This window comes from Rattus norvegicus, chromosome 14 (genome assembly GCF_021556685.1).
Source record: "Rattus norvegicus strain SHRSP/BbbUtx chromosome 14, alternate assembly SHRSP_T2T, whole genome shotgun sequence".
Lineage (NCBI taxonomy): Eukaryota > Metazoa > Chordata > Mammalia > Rodentia > Muridae > Rattus > Rattus norvegicus.
In genome coordinates, this window is record NC_141547.1 from 19874956 (window position 1) to 19889414 (window position 14459).

The window sequence follows — 14459 nt, forward strand, 5'->3', positions numbered from 1 at the left end:
GCCACAGCCTTTGTGGAAGTATCAGGCTAGAGGTTGCTAGTAGGAGTGATGGTGTTGGCATCTATAAATTTGCTGATAGAATCAGCAGAAGCCATTGTGTTAGCAATCATCATAGGAGGAGCAGAAGTTGCTTCCACACTGTTAGAGGGTCCCTTGCAGTGCTGCTTCCTTGAGTGGTTAGTAGGAGAGGAGGGAAATAAGAAGAGGAGGGTATCTAAAACAATTGTGTAAGAGTGAAGGACAAGAGTTTGTGTTTCAAAGAGCTAGGAAGCAGGTAGTGGCTCATGGCAAGTCCATAGAGTTTTCAGAATTCCCAGAGTTGTTCGGGTTTATTTGCTTCCCCATAGGTTTTAGGGTTTTATGAGTTGTGGATTTAGATAATTCAACTTTCTCTACAGCAATGTGAAGTGTTCAGAGAGAGGATACGAACACAGCATAACAGAAGCCACCTATATTCCAATATATGCCTCATCTCATTTTGATTTTCTTGGAATAGACTTCTTCTTAAAATTGAAAGTTTATGTTAATGTTTATTTGTAACCCCCGTAGTCCCTTGGTAACTTTCAGGATCTATTTCTAGAGCATTTGTTGACTTTATAAGTTGTATATATTCAAGTACTTCATCTAAAATGATATATAATTTTCTTTTAAATTTTATTGGTTCTTATACACATTAACCAAACCTTGAATTTGTGATAGTTCACTGATGATATGAATGCTGTGTAAGATAGGTGCACTAGATTTTAAAGGAATCATGTCTGAATAGAAAATGCTGTATACACATGTAATATATTTTTAAGTCTTTTTCATGTAAAATTGTGTGAATGCATTGAGGTAAAACACTCATTGGGTCAAATGTAATGATACTATTCTACTCAATAATTTCTAGGAACATGCTGTGTGGAGAAATACTTTTAATATATACATCATGGTCTGTAGTTATTAATTATTTCATGGTTGACACTCAAGGGGGCATCCTATTTTATTTTTTCTGTTCTCATGATTGTACATTACAGTTGTATTTCCCAAAATGACCACTGTGCCTTCTGGAACAAGGTTTCTGGAAGGATTACTTTTATACAAATAACACAGTAGGTGGTGCGTCGTCACAATGAGGACAACAGGAGATGCTGTGTAATGCTGCTCAGCTCTTTATTGTCATGTTCTATAATCCGTGGGTAAAGGTTGTTTCTCAAGCCTTTCAAGATTATTTCTCCCAAAATTACACAGTGTTTTGATTTATGCTATTCTAACTGCCAAAAGGAATTTATTATTTGCCACCACCTTCAAAAAGTATCAGTGGAATTTTGGGTAGTCGCAGTAGTGTTGGAGATTTTGTCATCTGTTTTTGTATTTGCTTGTTCTGTGGTATGAAGTTGATTAGGAGGATTGCTTAGAGATCTAGGGTCTGGAGCAGTTAGCTGACACTGATAATGATATTCAGTTGTACCTAGTTGATTGAATACTGCTCCACTGATAAAACCAGGAATACAAACAAGAAAAGGAGGTGGATCAACTGTTATTGTACTAGGGGGTAAATTTCTTGTTAGTCTCATTTGCACACCATTGGGCTGAAGACAGAGATGATGAGGAAGAGTTGAAGGATCTTGTTGTCTTCTAGGATTATGTTGTCTCCTCTGGCCTCTGTCACCCTCACCTTACTGTGTGACAAAGAAAATAAAGAAATTTAAATTAGATACTTCGCAGAGAATTGTAGCATATACACTTTTTGGGCAAGGTATAATTTTAGATGACTTCTAGAAGTCCTCATCCCCAAATATACGTGCCAGCCTGAGTTTTCAGCCATGTCTTTTTAAAAAATTCTGTATCACTTGAAACAGAAGAAGTTAGAGATTTCAAGTTACAGGAAAACGTTTCGACATACAATAAAGGTTCCAAATACAGATGGCATTTGGTTATGTGAGATCAGATAGCCTCAGGCTCATGACTGCCAAAAGCAGGCATGCTGATCATGGCTCCATTGTACTCTCTAGGTCTTTACCCCGACCTGGATACACTCACTGTCCTTACAGTCTATGAAGTGAAGGAGAGTACATGGTATTTGCTTTCTGATTACAGTGCTTCCTACATTTTCTAGTTCCACCGTGTTTCTTAAATTTTCATATTATATTTGTTTTAAAATCAAAAATTAAACTTGTAAGGGAAACTGGTTGGGATTCAATTTAACTGAAAAAGAACGATACTGAGTAAACTAGTCCAGTGTGTGTAAGGTGATCATGGACCTGGGTTGGGGGAGACTAGTTTGAGATCAGGGAAAATCCAGCCACTTCGAATATGAAAATCCACAGGAACACAGAAGCTTGTTACTTCATGTCAATGCAACTTTAATAAGCAAAATTGGGGCCACTCAAGCGGGCATCTTATTTTAATTTTGTGTGTTCACATGACTGTACATTACAATTTTGTGCTGTGATACGGGATGGAATTTTTTGAAGTGTGGGATGATACTACCCTTGGGATGAGGATTGAGCTGCCTTCCAGGTTCCTCTTCTGCCTCTTGATTCACCTGAGAGGAGGACATGTCTATGCCACGGGTAGACTTTGCTATGACAACAGGCTTCTTACAGTTCTAATTTATGGTAATTTATTTTGCAGCAAGTAAAACCTGTTACTTTTTTTAAAGTAAAATTCTTCAAAGATACCCAGAGAATGTGTTTCCCCTTTTGTTGTGAGCATACAGGTTCTCGGTGAAAGCTTAGATGTCGTTGAATGGAATGAAAATATTATGAACAAACTCTTAAGTTGGCTCTTCGTAGATGTGGTCAGTGAAATGAATCCCTCATGGAAGTAGTCGTCAGACCTATTGGGAAATGTCTCTGTCACTTAAGAAGTTACAATTGTTCTGAGTTTTAAATCCACTTTCAAAACCTGTTTCAGAGTTTGTACTTTTAGAAATAAGTTTATTCCAGCATTAGGGAGGTCGAGAACAGTCTCATGTGCCTATATGGACTGCGTAGTTACAATACAAGATGTGTCAAATATTGGCCAGAGTGAGGGAGATTATTTGTCTCTGTAATGTAATTGCTGTGGTTGTATCCTATATCACCTGCATTCCTATATAAAACTCTGTTTTTTTGTGCTTTAGAAAATGACATGCATATGTGTGTCCATATCCTAGATTCATATGATTTGTTGTGTGATATTGAGATTCATACCTTAAGCGTATTAGGTGTTCATTTGCTGTGAGTTATTTAATGTTGCTTAGTTGTCTAGGCAGTGCTTGTTTTGGTCCAGCACTTGTAGAGCACTCAGTGTCTCACTTGTTATGCTAATACCCAGTTTAGTGATTTTTCCTCAGGTTCAATATTAAAAATAATCACAGCTGAAAAGCAATGAAGGAAATAATTCATTAGGAAGTTGGAGTTTTTGTAAAGTTGAAAGGTTAAGTATTGGTGCAGTGTCAGGGAAGTCTTTGAAATGAGGTGGGAAGACTCTAGAACATAAAGGGCCATGCCAAGTAGAGGGACAGTATGTTCTCTTGTTTTTGTGCTGCTGATTCTAAGTCCAGCTTGTCTCTAGATCACATTTTGGAGAGATTCCCCATTCATTCACTCATTTCCTGTGTTCTTTCCCTAATTTGTCATCTGACACATTGCCTTCTGCAAATCTACAGTTTAACGTAACCCAAAAAATGTGTCACTTAAAGGTAAATATTGTGAGCAGTGGTAGAAGATCCCAAAGACAGTTTATGGCCAGATTTTGGCCTAGGCACTGCCTTGCATTCCTCTCTAGTTTCTTATGTCACCATTCTCCAGTATTTTAGTGATTTATAACATTCCAAGTTGACACCAACTTACTTTCTTTCTTTTTTTAAATGCAAAATCAAGTGTTTATTTTCCAGTGCATCCATCCTCAATTAGTGCTTCAAGGCATATGACTAAAAGGCAATCCCAAATAGATATTACAAGCAGTTTTAATACTTTTTAGGGGCACAGGTTATATCAGCAAGTTTACAGTTCAAACCTTTAAATCTATTGTTTAGGAAGCAAGGGCAGATCATGACAGGCATTTGAACTCTGGGACTTCCCAGAAGGTCAGGTGACTATCAGCCAGGACCTTCCAAGACTTGTGCTGGTGAGTGGAACTTTGCCTAGCTTAGCCTTGACCTGAGGCATATGGAACTTGGTCTAGCCTTGACTCAAGATGGGTGGGTATAAGACTGGTGAAATCCCCTAAGGTCCTTCCCAAACTCTCCCACCTTCCCACCCTGAACTTCCCTACATTGGGGCATGCAGTGTTCACAGAACCAAGGGCCTCCCCTCCCATTGATGTCAGTCAAGGCCATCCTCTGGTACATATGCAGCTGGAGTCATAGGTTCCCTCCATGTTTACTCTTTGGTTGGTTGTTTTGTGGAATGTGGGAAAGAAGCAGACAAAAGCTGTCTTAGAAAACATCAGGTGACTGGGACTTCTCACCAGGAAGCTTCACAGGAATTTGCTGAGTAAACAGCCTATTCAAAAAGTGACACCAACTTTCTTTCTCTCAGCTTTCTACCTCACCCTAACCCCCCATATTTACCTGCAGATGGCTCCCCTCTCACTTCACCAAGGGGTTGCAGCAGGTAGGAATAAACTTTGCTGTCTAGGTCAGGGGCCTGTAAAGTCACTTATGAGTGAAGAGACTCACTTCTCCCTTGTTTCCTTGGGGACTTGACTTTTGTTTTTTTATTTTACTCTGCAACTGTAACATTAAACTAGCACACTTCCTTTAGAAAATGACCACACGTACGTCCAGTCACCAAACACTATCCCAGAACTTTGCACCTGCTCCTCAGTTCTGTTTTGCATGTTCTCAGGCTCTCTCAACTTTTCTGATTTTTATTTTTATTATTATAATGACATTTTAAAATCCTAAACGGAACCTTTTTCCTCACTCTTAACTAAAGTGCAGAGAGAATAAAGACATTCCTGAGAAAATGAATATCAATTAACATTATTTCTTCTTTAAAGACCTTGCTCCTCATATCCTCACACTGCCTGCTTTTACTCTGACTACATACTTTCTTTGCATCTCTGTAGGAAAGGTCAGGCATATATGGCCTATTCAAGTCTTATGACCCCTTACAGTCCTCTTTTCCCTAATAGCCCATATAAATTTTATTTGCATTATCGATGAACTATATTATTTCAGGGCACATCTATGTTATGAGTGCTTTTCGTAACTTATTAGTTCATTGACTAAAGGCAGACATTTGATACAAGGTATTTCATTTTCAGTGTTGATCTCTGCCTGCAAGGTCATTCAGAATTTTCTTGTTAATTACCTAGGCATAAACTCCTGGAAAAATAGTTTACACTTTTTTTATGTCTAATGCAACAAAGAATTTGCTGATTATTTTTTATTTCCTTTTGGGCATCCTGATATTGACCTTGATATTATGCAGTGGAAAACCTTCTTGGGCACATCTGTTATTTTTGTAATAATTTATTATAATATCTGTGTTTTTTAAATTGATACAGATTTTCGAAGTGGAAATTCAATCACTTGTTTGTCTTTTCATCAGTAATTTGCAGCTCATATATATTAGGAAATGCAGATAAATAAAGTTAAAATATCTGATATAAATTTAATAAGGGAATGTGAAGGTTTGTGGTAGGCACAATTAATACTCACCGGGAAGCATACTATAAGAATCCAGAGGCCAAAGATCAAATACAGTGGCTTCATCTTTGGTAGCCCCTGAAAAGAAACATAATGGGTGGTTAGCATTACTTTTTAAAATAAAATGGGATTTTGGAACATGTCCTAACACATGATATATAAGTACTGCAGTTTATCTTAATATAATTTTTGATTCTTATCTTACACTGAGCATTAGTGGCATTATATAGTCAGCTCATAATATTTGATTCTGAAATGATAGGGCTAGTTTCCATTTTTGAGTTTTGAACTGATGGAGGGAAAATGTCACACCTTTTAGAGTCTGAGCAATAGAGGATTTAAAAAGCAGAGCTTTTTTGACTTAACATTAATCATTTTCATTTATCATTTAGAGATGTATAGTTTTTATTTGTTCATTTCTATTTACTTTCTATGAAAGCATGACTTAATACATTGAATCATTTTAACAGTACACTGGGCCATTTTTATGTACAACAAATGTTCTCATTTCTGCTTTCTAGTTTGCAACTGTTTTCCATCAGTAACTAGGACAGAACAAACAATAATTTAGGTTCATTTTCTTCCCAGTTGTCTCAAGGGTTGTGGTAAATTTCTGTAGCAAGATGGCCTGACTTCTTCCTACACAGCACTGTACACAGTGATCAGTAAACTTTTTTTAACCCTGTTGATGTTTTAAATGTGGGAGCTGAAAAAAAAGCAACCCTGGAAAAAATATTAGGAACAGTTTCTTACTAGGCATTATGAGCAAATGTCCCATTTCAGGTTTCCTAATCTATATTTTATATGAAGATTAAGACTAAAACTATACTTGACAATAAAAGAATTTCCTGGGGAATCACTATCCCTGAACTCAAACAGTATTACAGAGCAATAATGATAAAAACTGTATGGTATTGGTACAGAGACAGGCAAATAGACTAGTGGAATAGAAATGAAGACCCAGAAATGAACCCACACAACTATGGTAACGTGATTTTTGACAATGGAGCCAAAACCATCCAATGGAAAAAAGAGCATTTTCAGCAAATGGTGCTGGTTCAACTGGAGGTCAGCATGTAGAAGAATGCAGATCGATCAATTCTTATCACCCTGCACAAAGCATAAGTTCAAGTGGATCAAGGACCTCCACATCCAACCAGATACACTCAAACTAATAGAAGAAAAAGTGGGAAAGAATCTCGAACACATGGGCACTGGAGAAAATTTCTGGAAAAAAACACCAATGGCTTATGTTGTAAGATCAAGAATCATGGGATCTCATAAAACTGCAAAGCTTCTCTAGGGCAAAGGACACTGTTGTTAGGACAAAACAGCAACCAACAGATTGGGAAAAGATCTTTACCAATCCTACAATTGATAGAGGGCTTATATCCATAATATACAAAGAACTCATGAAGTTAGACAGCAGGGAGACAAATAACCCTATTAAAAATGGGGTTCAGAGCTAAACAAAGAATTCAAAGCTGAGGAATGCCAAATGGCTGAGAAGCACCTAAAGAAATGTTCAACATCTTTAGTCATAAGGGAAATGCAAGTCAAAACAACTCTGAGATTCCCCCTCAAACCAGTGAGAATGGCTAAGACCAAAAACTCAGGTGACAGCAGATGCTGGTGAGGATGTGGAGAAAGAGGAACACTCCTCCATTGTTGGTGGGATTACAGACTGGTACAACCATTCTGGAAATCAGTGTGGAGGTTCCTCAGAAAATAGGTCACTGCACTACCTGAAGGCCCAGCTATACCTCTCTTGGGCATATACCCAAAAGAAGCCCCAACATATAACAAAGACACATGCTCCACTATGTTCATAGCAGCCTTATTTATAATAGCCAGAAGCTGGAAAGAACCTAGATGCCCTTCAACAGAGGGATGGATACAGAAAATGTGGTACATCTACACAATGGAATACTATTCAGCTATGAAAAACAATGACTTTATGAAATTCATATGCAAATGGATGGAACTGGAAATTATCATCCTGAGTGATAACCCATTCACAGAAAAACACCCATGGTATGCCCTCATTGATAAGTGGCTATTAGCCCAAATGCTTGAGTTACCCTAGATGCACAGAACATGTGAAATTCAAGAATCATGTCCAAAATGTGGATATTTCACTCCTTCTTTAAAAGGCGAACAAGAATACCCTTGGGAGGGTATAGGGAGGCAAAGCTTAGAACAGAGACTGAAGGAACGCCCATTCAGAGCCTACCACACATGTGGTCCATACATATACAGCTACCAAACTAGATAAGATGGATGAAGCAAAGAAGTACAAACTGACAGGAACTGGATGTAGATCTCTCCTAAGAGACACAGCCAGAATATGGCAAATACATAGGTGAATGCCGTCATTAAACCACTGAACTGAGAACGGGACCCCCATTGAAGGAATCAGAGAAAGTCTGAAAGAGCTTGAAGGGGCTTGAGACCCCATATGAACAACAATGCCGACCAACCAGAGTTTCTAGGGACTAAGCCACTACCCAAAATTATACATGGACTGACCCTGGGCTCCAACTGCATAGGTAGCAATGAATAGCCTAGTAAGGGCACCGGCGAATGGGGAAGTCCTTGGTCCTGCCAAGACTGAACAGCCAGTGAACATGATGGTTGGGGAGAGGGCAGTAATGGGGGAGAATAGGGAGGGGAACACCCATATAGAAGGGAGGGGGAGGGGTTAGGGGGATGTGTGCCTGGAAACCAGGAATGGCAATAACAATTCAAATGTAAATAAGAAACACTCAATTTAATAAAAATGGAGCAAAAAAAAAAAAGAAAAAAAGCATGAGCAAAATTAGATGGAATAATTTTCTTTCAGAATACATGTGAGAGTTGTTCCTTATTAAGAATGTGAAAGAACCATAGGGTACAGGATGGAGAAAAGGGAATTTCAGACTTTGGTGAACTCACTATCCTAAGTGATCAACATGAATACTGTTCTGTTGCTTGCATAAGTTTTCGAAATGTGATGTATTTTATGACTCATGGAATCATGTAGGTACTTATTCTCACAGTGATAAAACAAGAATATCTTATAAGCATCCCACTGAAATGCTCCCTCTGAATGATGGGCAACTTTTAACACGAAGTGAAAGGGCTTCATATTCCCAGGTTCCTACCTTGGAGAAACTTCTAAGCAGGGAAATGTGCTGGTCAGAAGCTCTCTGGTCAGTTAATTTTGAGTGGTGGAATACGGAGGACCAGACGTCTCAGCTCTTATATATGTTGTAGGACAATTTCATTGGCAATAAAGAGACACAGTTGGAAGATAAATCAACTTCAGATAATGCTTCACAGACAGGAAGCTTCCTTGCCAAGTTGGCAGTCTGTTCCTGCAGTTTTATCATTTCTGAATATCCTCACTCACTCTTGTTTGAAGCTTCCTTGGGAAGCTGTACAGTGAGTCAAAATGTGATGTCGTTTCAGATAAATTCAGGGGGACAGTAGGGACATATTCTTCAAGGGAAAAAAGAGATGAATTGTTCATTGTGATTATTTTATATGACATCTTTTCTTCTTTGTTAGTCTCATGATATTTGCTATGTCATCTTAAAAATAATGTTACATGGTAAGTACCAACACTTAAAAAACTAAATTTTCTAATGAGTATAAAAGAACATTTAGTAAGATAAATGAGAAAGAGCATTAAAATCACTACTGAATACATGATACTCTATTGCTATATTACAGTCACATATTCTCTCTCTCTCTCTCCCTCTCCCTCTCCAACCTCCCCCCCTCTCATTCTCCCTCTCTGTCCTTTCCCCCTCTTTCTTCAGGATACTATGCTAATACCACCCATAGTTTCTACAATGAATGACTCATCTTCTTAGATAATCTGGGTATCTTAAATAATGAAGTGATGTTATACTTTTGAATTTGCAGGATTTTACCCATATGGTCTCATGTATTTTTCTCACATTTATACAAAGTTGACTTACCAGAGCTGCTTATGTTTAGTCTTGGTAGTGAACCCAGAACTTGTATTTCCACTAGGCTTAAGGTTTTTGTATGTTTGTGATAACTTTTTCTTTTTTAAAATTGGGGCAGTGTGTCGTTTCATTTCTTGGGCTAAACTGCTAAAGTGCAGGTCAGTGGGGAGTCAATGGGGAGTCAGGAAGGAGGATTGTTGAAGAGGGGGATCACCCTCATAAAAGAAGGGAGAGGGAGAATGGGATGGGTGCTTATGGTTTGGAAACTGGGAAATAGAATAACATTTGTAATGTAAATAAAAAAGTCAAATTAAAAAAAAGAAGGAAAGGATAATAAGTGCACCTCACTTCTATTGATTGTGCAAAGGAATCTGAAGTCACACAAGCATACATGCACACATATATCTCACACATACAGTGAGTATGCATCCCCAAATCTAATTAGGAAATACGTTAGCATTTTTTTAAACAACGGTTTGCACTGTCTTTTTGTAGGTTGGTATACTGACCTTAGAGTGCTGTGAATCCTAGTTGTCTGTAGTGCTGCCACCCACAGTAAGAGTGATGAAATCTCTACCTGTTGCATTTTGTCTCATGTAGCATTGTTGGAGGTAACTAGTGTAGCGATCGGAGTGTTGTTACTTTATTTGTTGGAATACTGTCTGTAGAAGCTGGAGTGATGTTATCTAAAGCATATGGGGTTATTGCCTCCTGCCTCAGTTGGAGAGCAGTGTCATGTTTGGTAGTTGAGACAGTCTCAGCTGCCACACCATTTGTGGATGTATCAGGCTTGAGGTTGCTAGGAGGTGTGATTGTTTTTGCATCTATACATTAGTTGACAGAAGCAGCAGAAACGGTTGTGATGGCAACCATAGTAGGAGCATCAGAATTGGCTTCCACATTGTCATAGGGTGGCTTGCAGTGCTGGTTCCTTGGGTGGTTAGTAGGAGAGGAGGATAAAGAGGAGGGCTGCAAGGTGTCTTGGAGAAGAGTAAAGGACAAGGGTTCATGTCCCTAAGAGAACAGGAAGCAGGTAGTGGCATCAACCGAGTAGTTAAAATGTTCGTAGTTCCCATACTCTTTCAGGTTCATTTGCTTCCCCACAGGTTTTAGAATTGTATGAGGTGTGGATTTAGATAGTGTAATTCTCTCTTCAGAAATGAGCATCGTCATCAAAGAGAATACAAAGAGATCAAAATAAAAGTAAATTAAATTCCTATATATGCCCCATCTCATTTTGACCTCATTGCTTCTTTAGAAAGGCACGTTTATATGAAAGTTTGGTTCTGAGTCCCACAGTCCCTTGGTAATTTTGGGGGCCTCTTCCTAGGGCTTTTGTGCATGCCATGAATTATAGATATTCAAGGGTTCCATTTAAACCATGTACAATTTCCTTTACGTTTTATATGTTCTTACACACATTAAACAAGGTTAGGATTGGTGACAATTCCCACAATAATATCAATGCTGTGTACTATAGCTGCTATAGAATATAACAGTGCATGATAGAATCAAACATGCGCTGTACACATGTAATCTATTTTGTTGAGACTTTTACATGCAAACTTGCATGAATCCCTGAATGTAGCATACTTGTTTTGTCCAATATAATGTTACATCCTATTCGTTCATTTTCAGGAATTGCTGTATTGATATATACCAACATGTTCTGTGATTAGTAATTAGTTGATGGTTGACACTCAAGGTGTATCTTATACCTTTTCATCTCTTTTCATGATTGTATATTAGAGTTGTATTTCCCTTAAATGATCACTGTGTCTTCTGGAACAAGGGTTCTGGAAAAATTACCTTTATACAAATAACACAGTACGGAGTAGCATCGTCAGAATGATGACAGCAGTAGATGCTGTATAATGCTTCCCTACTCTTTTTTATTCCATCATTATTCACTTGGGTATTTCATATGTACATTTCAATTTTTATTCCCTTTCACAGTTAGGAGGCCAACATTCCCCTAACCCCTTCCTCTACCCTTTGCTATGGGTGTTCCTCTCCCCATCCTGCCTCCATTACCGCCCTTACCCCAACAATCACGTTCACTGGGGGTTCAGTCTTGGCAAGACCAAGGCCTTCTCCTTCCACTGGTGCCCTTACTAGGCTATTCATTGCTACCTATGAGGTTGGAGTCCAGGGTCAGTCCATGTGTAGTCTTTGGGTAGTGGCTTAGTCCCTGGAAGCTGTGGTTGGCTGGCATTTTTGTTTATATAGGGTCTCAAACCCCTTCAAACTCTTTCAGTCCTTTCTCCGATTCCTTCAACGGAGGTCCTATTCTCAGTTCACTTTTTTGCTGCTGGCATTTGCCTATGCATTTGCTGTATTCTGGCTGTGTCTCAGGAGAAATCTACATCCAGTTCCTGTCAGTTTACCCTTCTTTACTTCATCCATCTTATCTAGTTTGGTGGCTGTATATGTATGGGCCACATGTGGGGTATGCTCCTAATGGGCCTTCCTTCTCTCTCTGTTCTAAACTTTGCCTTCCTTTTCTCTTCCAAGGGTATTCTTGTTCCCCTTTAAAAGAAGGAGTGACACATTTGCATTTTGGTCATGATTCTTGAGTTTCACTTGTTCTGTGTATGTAGTGTAATTTGAGCATTTGGGCTAATATTCACTATTCAATGAGTGTATACCATGTGTATTATTCTGTGATCGGGTTACCTCACTCAGGATGATAATTTCCATTTGCATCTGAATTTCATAATTCATTGTTTTTCATAGCTGAGTAGTATTCCATTGAGTAGATGTACCACATTTTCTGTATGCATTCCTCTGTTGAAGGGCATCTGGGTTCTTTCCAGCTTCTGGATATTATAAATAAGGCTTCTATGAACATAGTGGAACATGTGTCTTTGTTATATGTTGGAGCATCTTTTGGGTTTATGCCCAAGTGAGGTATAGCTGGGCCGTCAGGTAGTTCAATGTCCAATTTTCTGAGGAACCTCCAGACTGATTTCCAAAATGATTGTACCAGTCTGAAATCCCACCAACAATGAAAGAGTGTTGGCTTTCTCCACATCCTCGCCAGCATTTGCTGTCTCCTGAGAGTTTGCTCTTAGCCATTCTCACTGTTGAGAGGTAAAATCTCAGGGTCGTTTTGATTCGCATTTCCCTTATGACTAAAGATGTTCAGCATTTCTTTAGGTGTGTCTCAACCATTTGACATTCCTCAGTTTTGAATTCTTTGTTTAGTTCTGAACTCTAATTTTAATAGGGTTATTTGTATCCCTGCGGTCTAACTTCTTGAGTTCTTTGTATATTATGGAAATAAGCCCTCTATCAATTGTAGGATTGTTAAAGATCTTTTCCCAATCTGTTGGTTGCTATTTTTTTTTCTTTTTTTTTGGAGCTGGGGACCGAACCCAGGGCCTTGCGCTTCCTAGGTAAGCGCTCTACCACTGAGCTAAATCCCCAGCCCCCGGTTGGTTGCTATTTTGTCCTAACAACAGTATCCTTTGCCTTAGAGAAGCTTTGCAGTTTTATGAGATCCCATTTGTGGATTCTTGATCTTAGAGTATAAGCCATTGGTGTTTTTTTCCGGAAATTTTCTCCAGTGCCCATGTGTTTGAGATTCTTCCCCACTTTTTCTTCTATTAGTTTGAGTGTATCTGGTTTGATTTGGAGGTCCTTGATCCACATGGACTTAAGCTTTGTACAGGGTGATAAGCATGGATCGATCTGCATTCTTCTACATGCTGACCTCAAGTTGAACCAGCACCATTTGCTGGAAATGCTATCTTTTTTCCATTGGATGGTTTTGGCTCCTTTTTCAAAAATCAAGTGACCATAGTTGTGGGGGCTCCTTTCTGGGTCTTCAATTCTATTTCACTGGTCTTTTTGCCTGTCTCTGTTCCAATACCCTACAATTTTTATTACTATTGCTCTGTAATACTGCTTGAGTTCAGGGATAGTGATTCCCCTGGAGGGAGGTTCTTTTGTTTTTGAGGATAGTTTTAGTTATCCTGGGTTTTTTTTATTCCAGATGAATTTGCAAATTTTTCTGTCTAACTCTGTGAAGAATTGGATTGTTATTTTGATCAGTATTGCATAAAATCTGTAGATCGCTTTTGGTAAAATGGCCATTTTCACTGTACTAATCCTGCCAATCCATGAGCATGGGAGATCTTTCCATTTTCTGAGATCTTCTTCAATTTCTTTTTTCATAGACTTGAAGTTCTAATCATACAGATCTTTCACTTGCTTGGTTAGAGTCACACCGAGGTATTTGATATTATTTGGGACTATTATGAAGGGTGTCGTTTCCCGAATTTCTTTCTCAGCTTGTTTCACTTTTGTGTGGAGGAAGGCTACTGATTTATTTGAGTTAATTTTATACCCAGCCACTTTGCTGAAGGTGTTATCAGGTTCAGTAGTTCTCTCGTGAAACTTTTGGGATCATTTAAATATACTATGCTGTCATCTGCAAAGAGTGATATTTTGACTTCTTCCTTTCTAATCTGTATCCCTTTGATCTCCTTTTGTTGTCTGATTGCTCTGGCTAGAACTTCAAGAACTATATTGAATAAGTAGGGAGAAAGTGGGCAGCCTTGTCTAGTCCCTGATTTTAGTGGGATTGCTTCAAGTTTTTCTCCATTTATTTTAATATTATCTACTTGTTTGCTGTATATGGCTTTTACTTTGTTTAGGTATAAGCCTTGAATTCCTATTCTTTCCAGGACTTTTATCATGAAGTCTTGAATTTTGTCAAGCTTTCTCAGCATGTAATGAAATGTTCATGTGGTTTTTATCTTACAGTTTGTTTATCTAGTGGATTATGTTGATGGTTTTCCGTATATTAAACCATCCCTGCATGTCTGGGATGAAGCCTACTTGATCCTGATGAATGATTGGTTTGCAAGAATTTT

At 38.5% G+C, this 14459-nt stretch overlaps 1 protein-coding gene across 1 annotated transcript; it reads right to left on the reverse strand.

Moving 5' to 3' along the window:
- Nucleotides 1–556: 556 nt before the first annotated feature.
- On the reverse strand, nt 557–8841 carry LOC108352824 (SMR1 protein-like). The gene is made up of 3 exons (NM_001409039.1): nt 8767–8841; nt 5632–5701; nt 557–1657 (listed from the first exon to the last, which is right to left on the reverse strand). Exons 2-3 carry the CDS (start codon nt 5687–5689, stop codon nt 1287–1289), a joined length of 429 nt encoding a protein of 142 aa, NP_001395968.1. The 5' UTR covers nt 5690–5701; nt 8767–8841; the 3' UTR covers nt 557–1286.
- Nucleotides 8842–14459: the final 5618 nt, after the last annotated feature.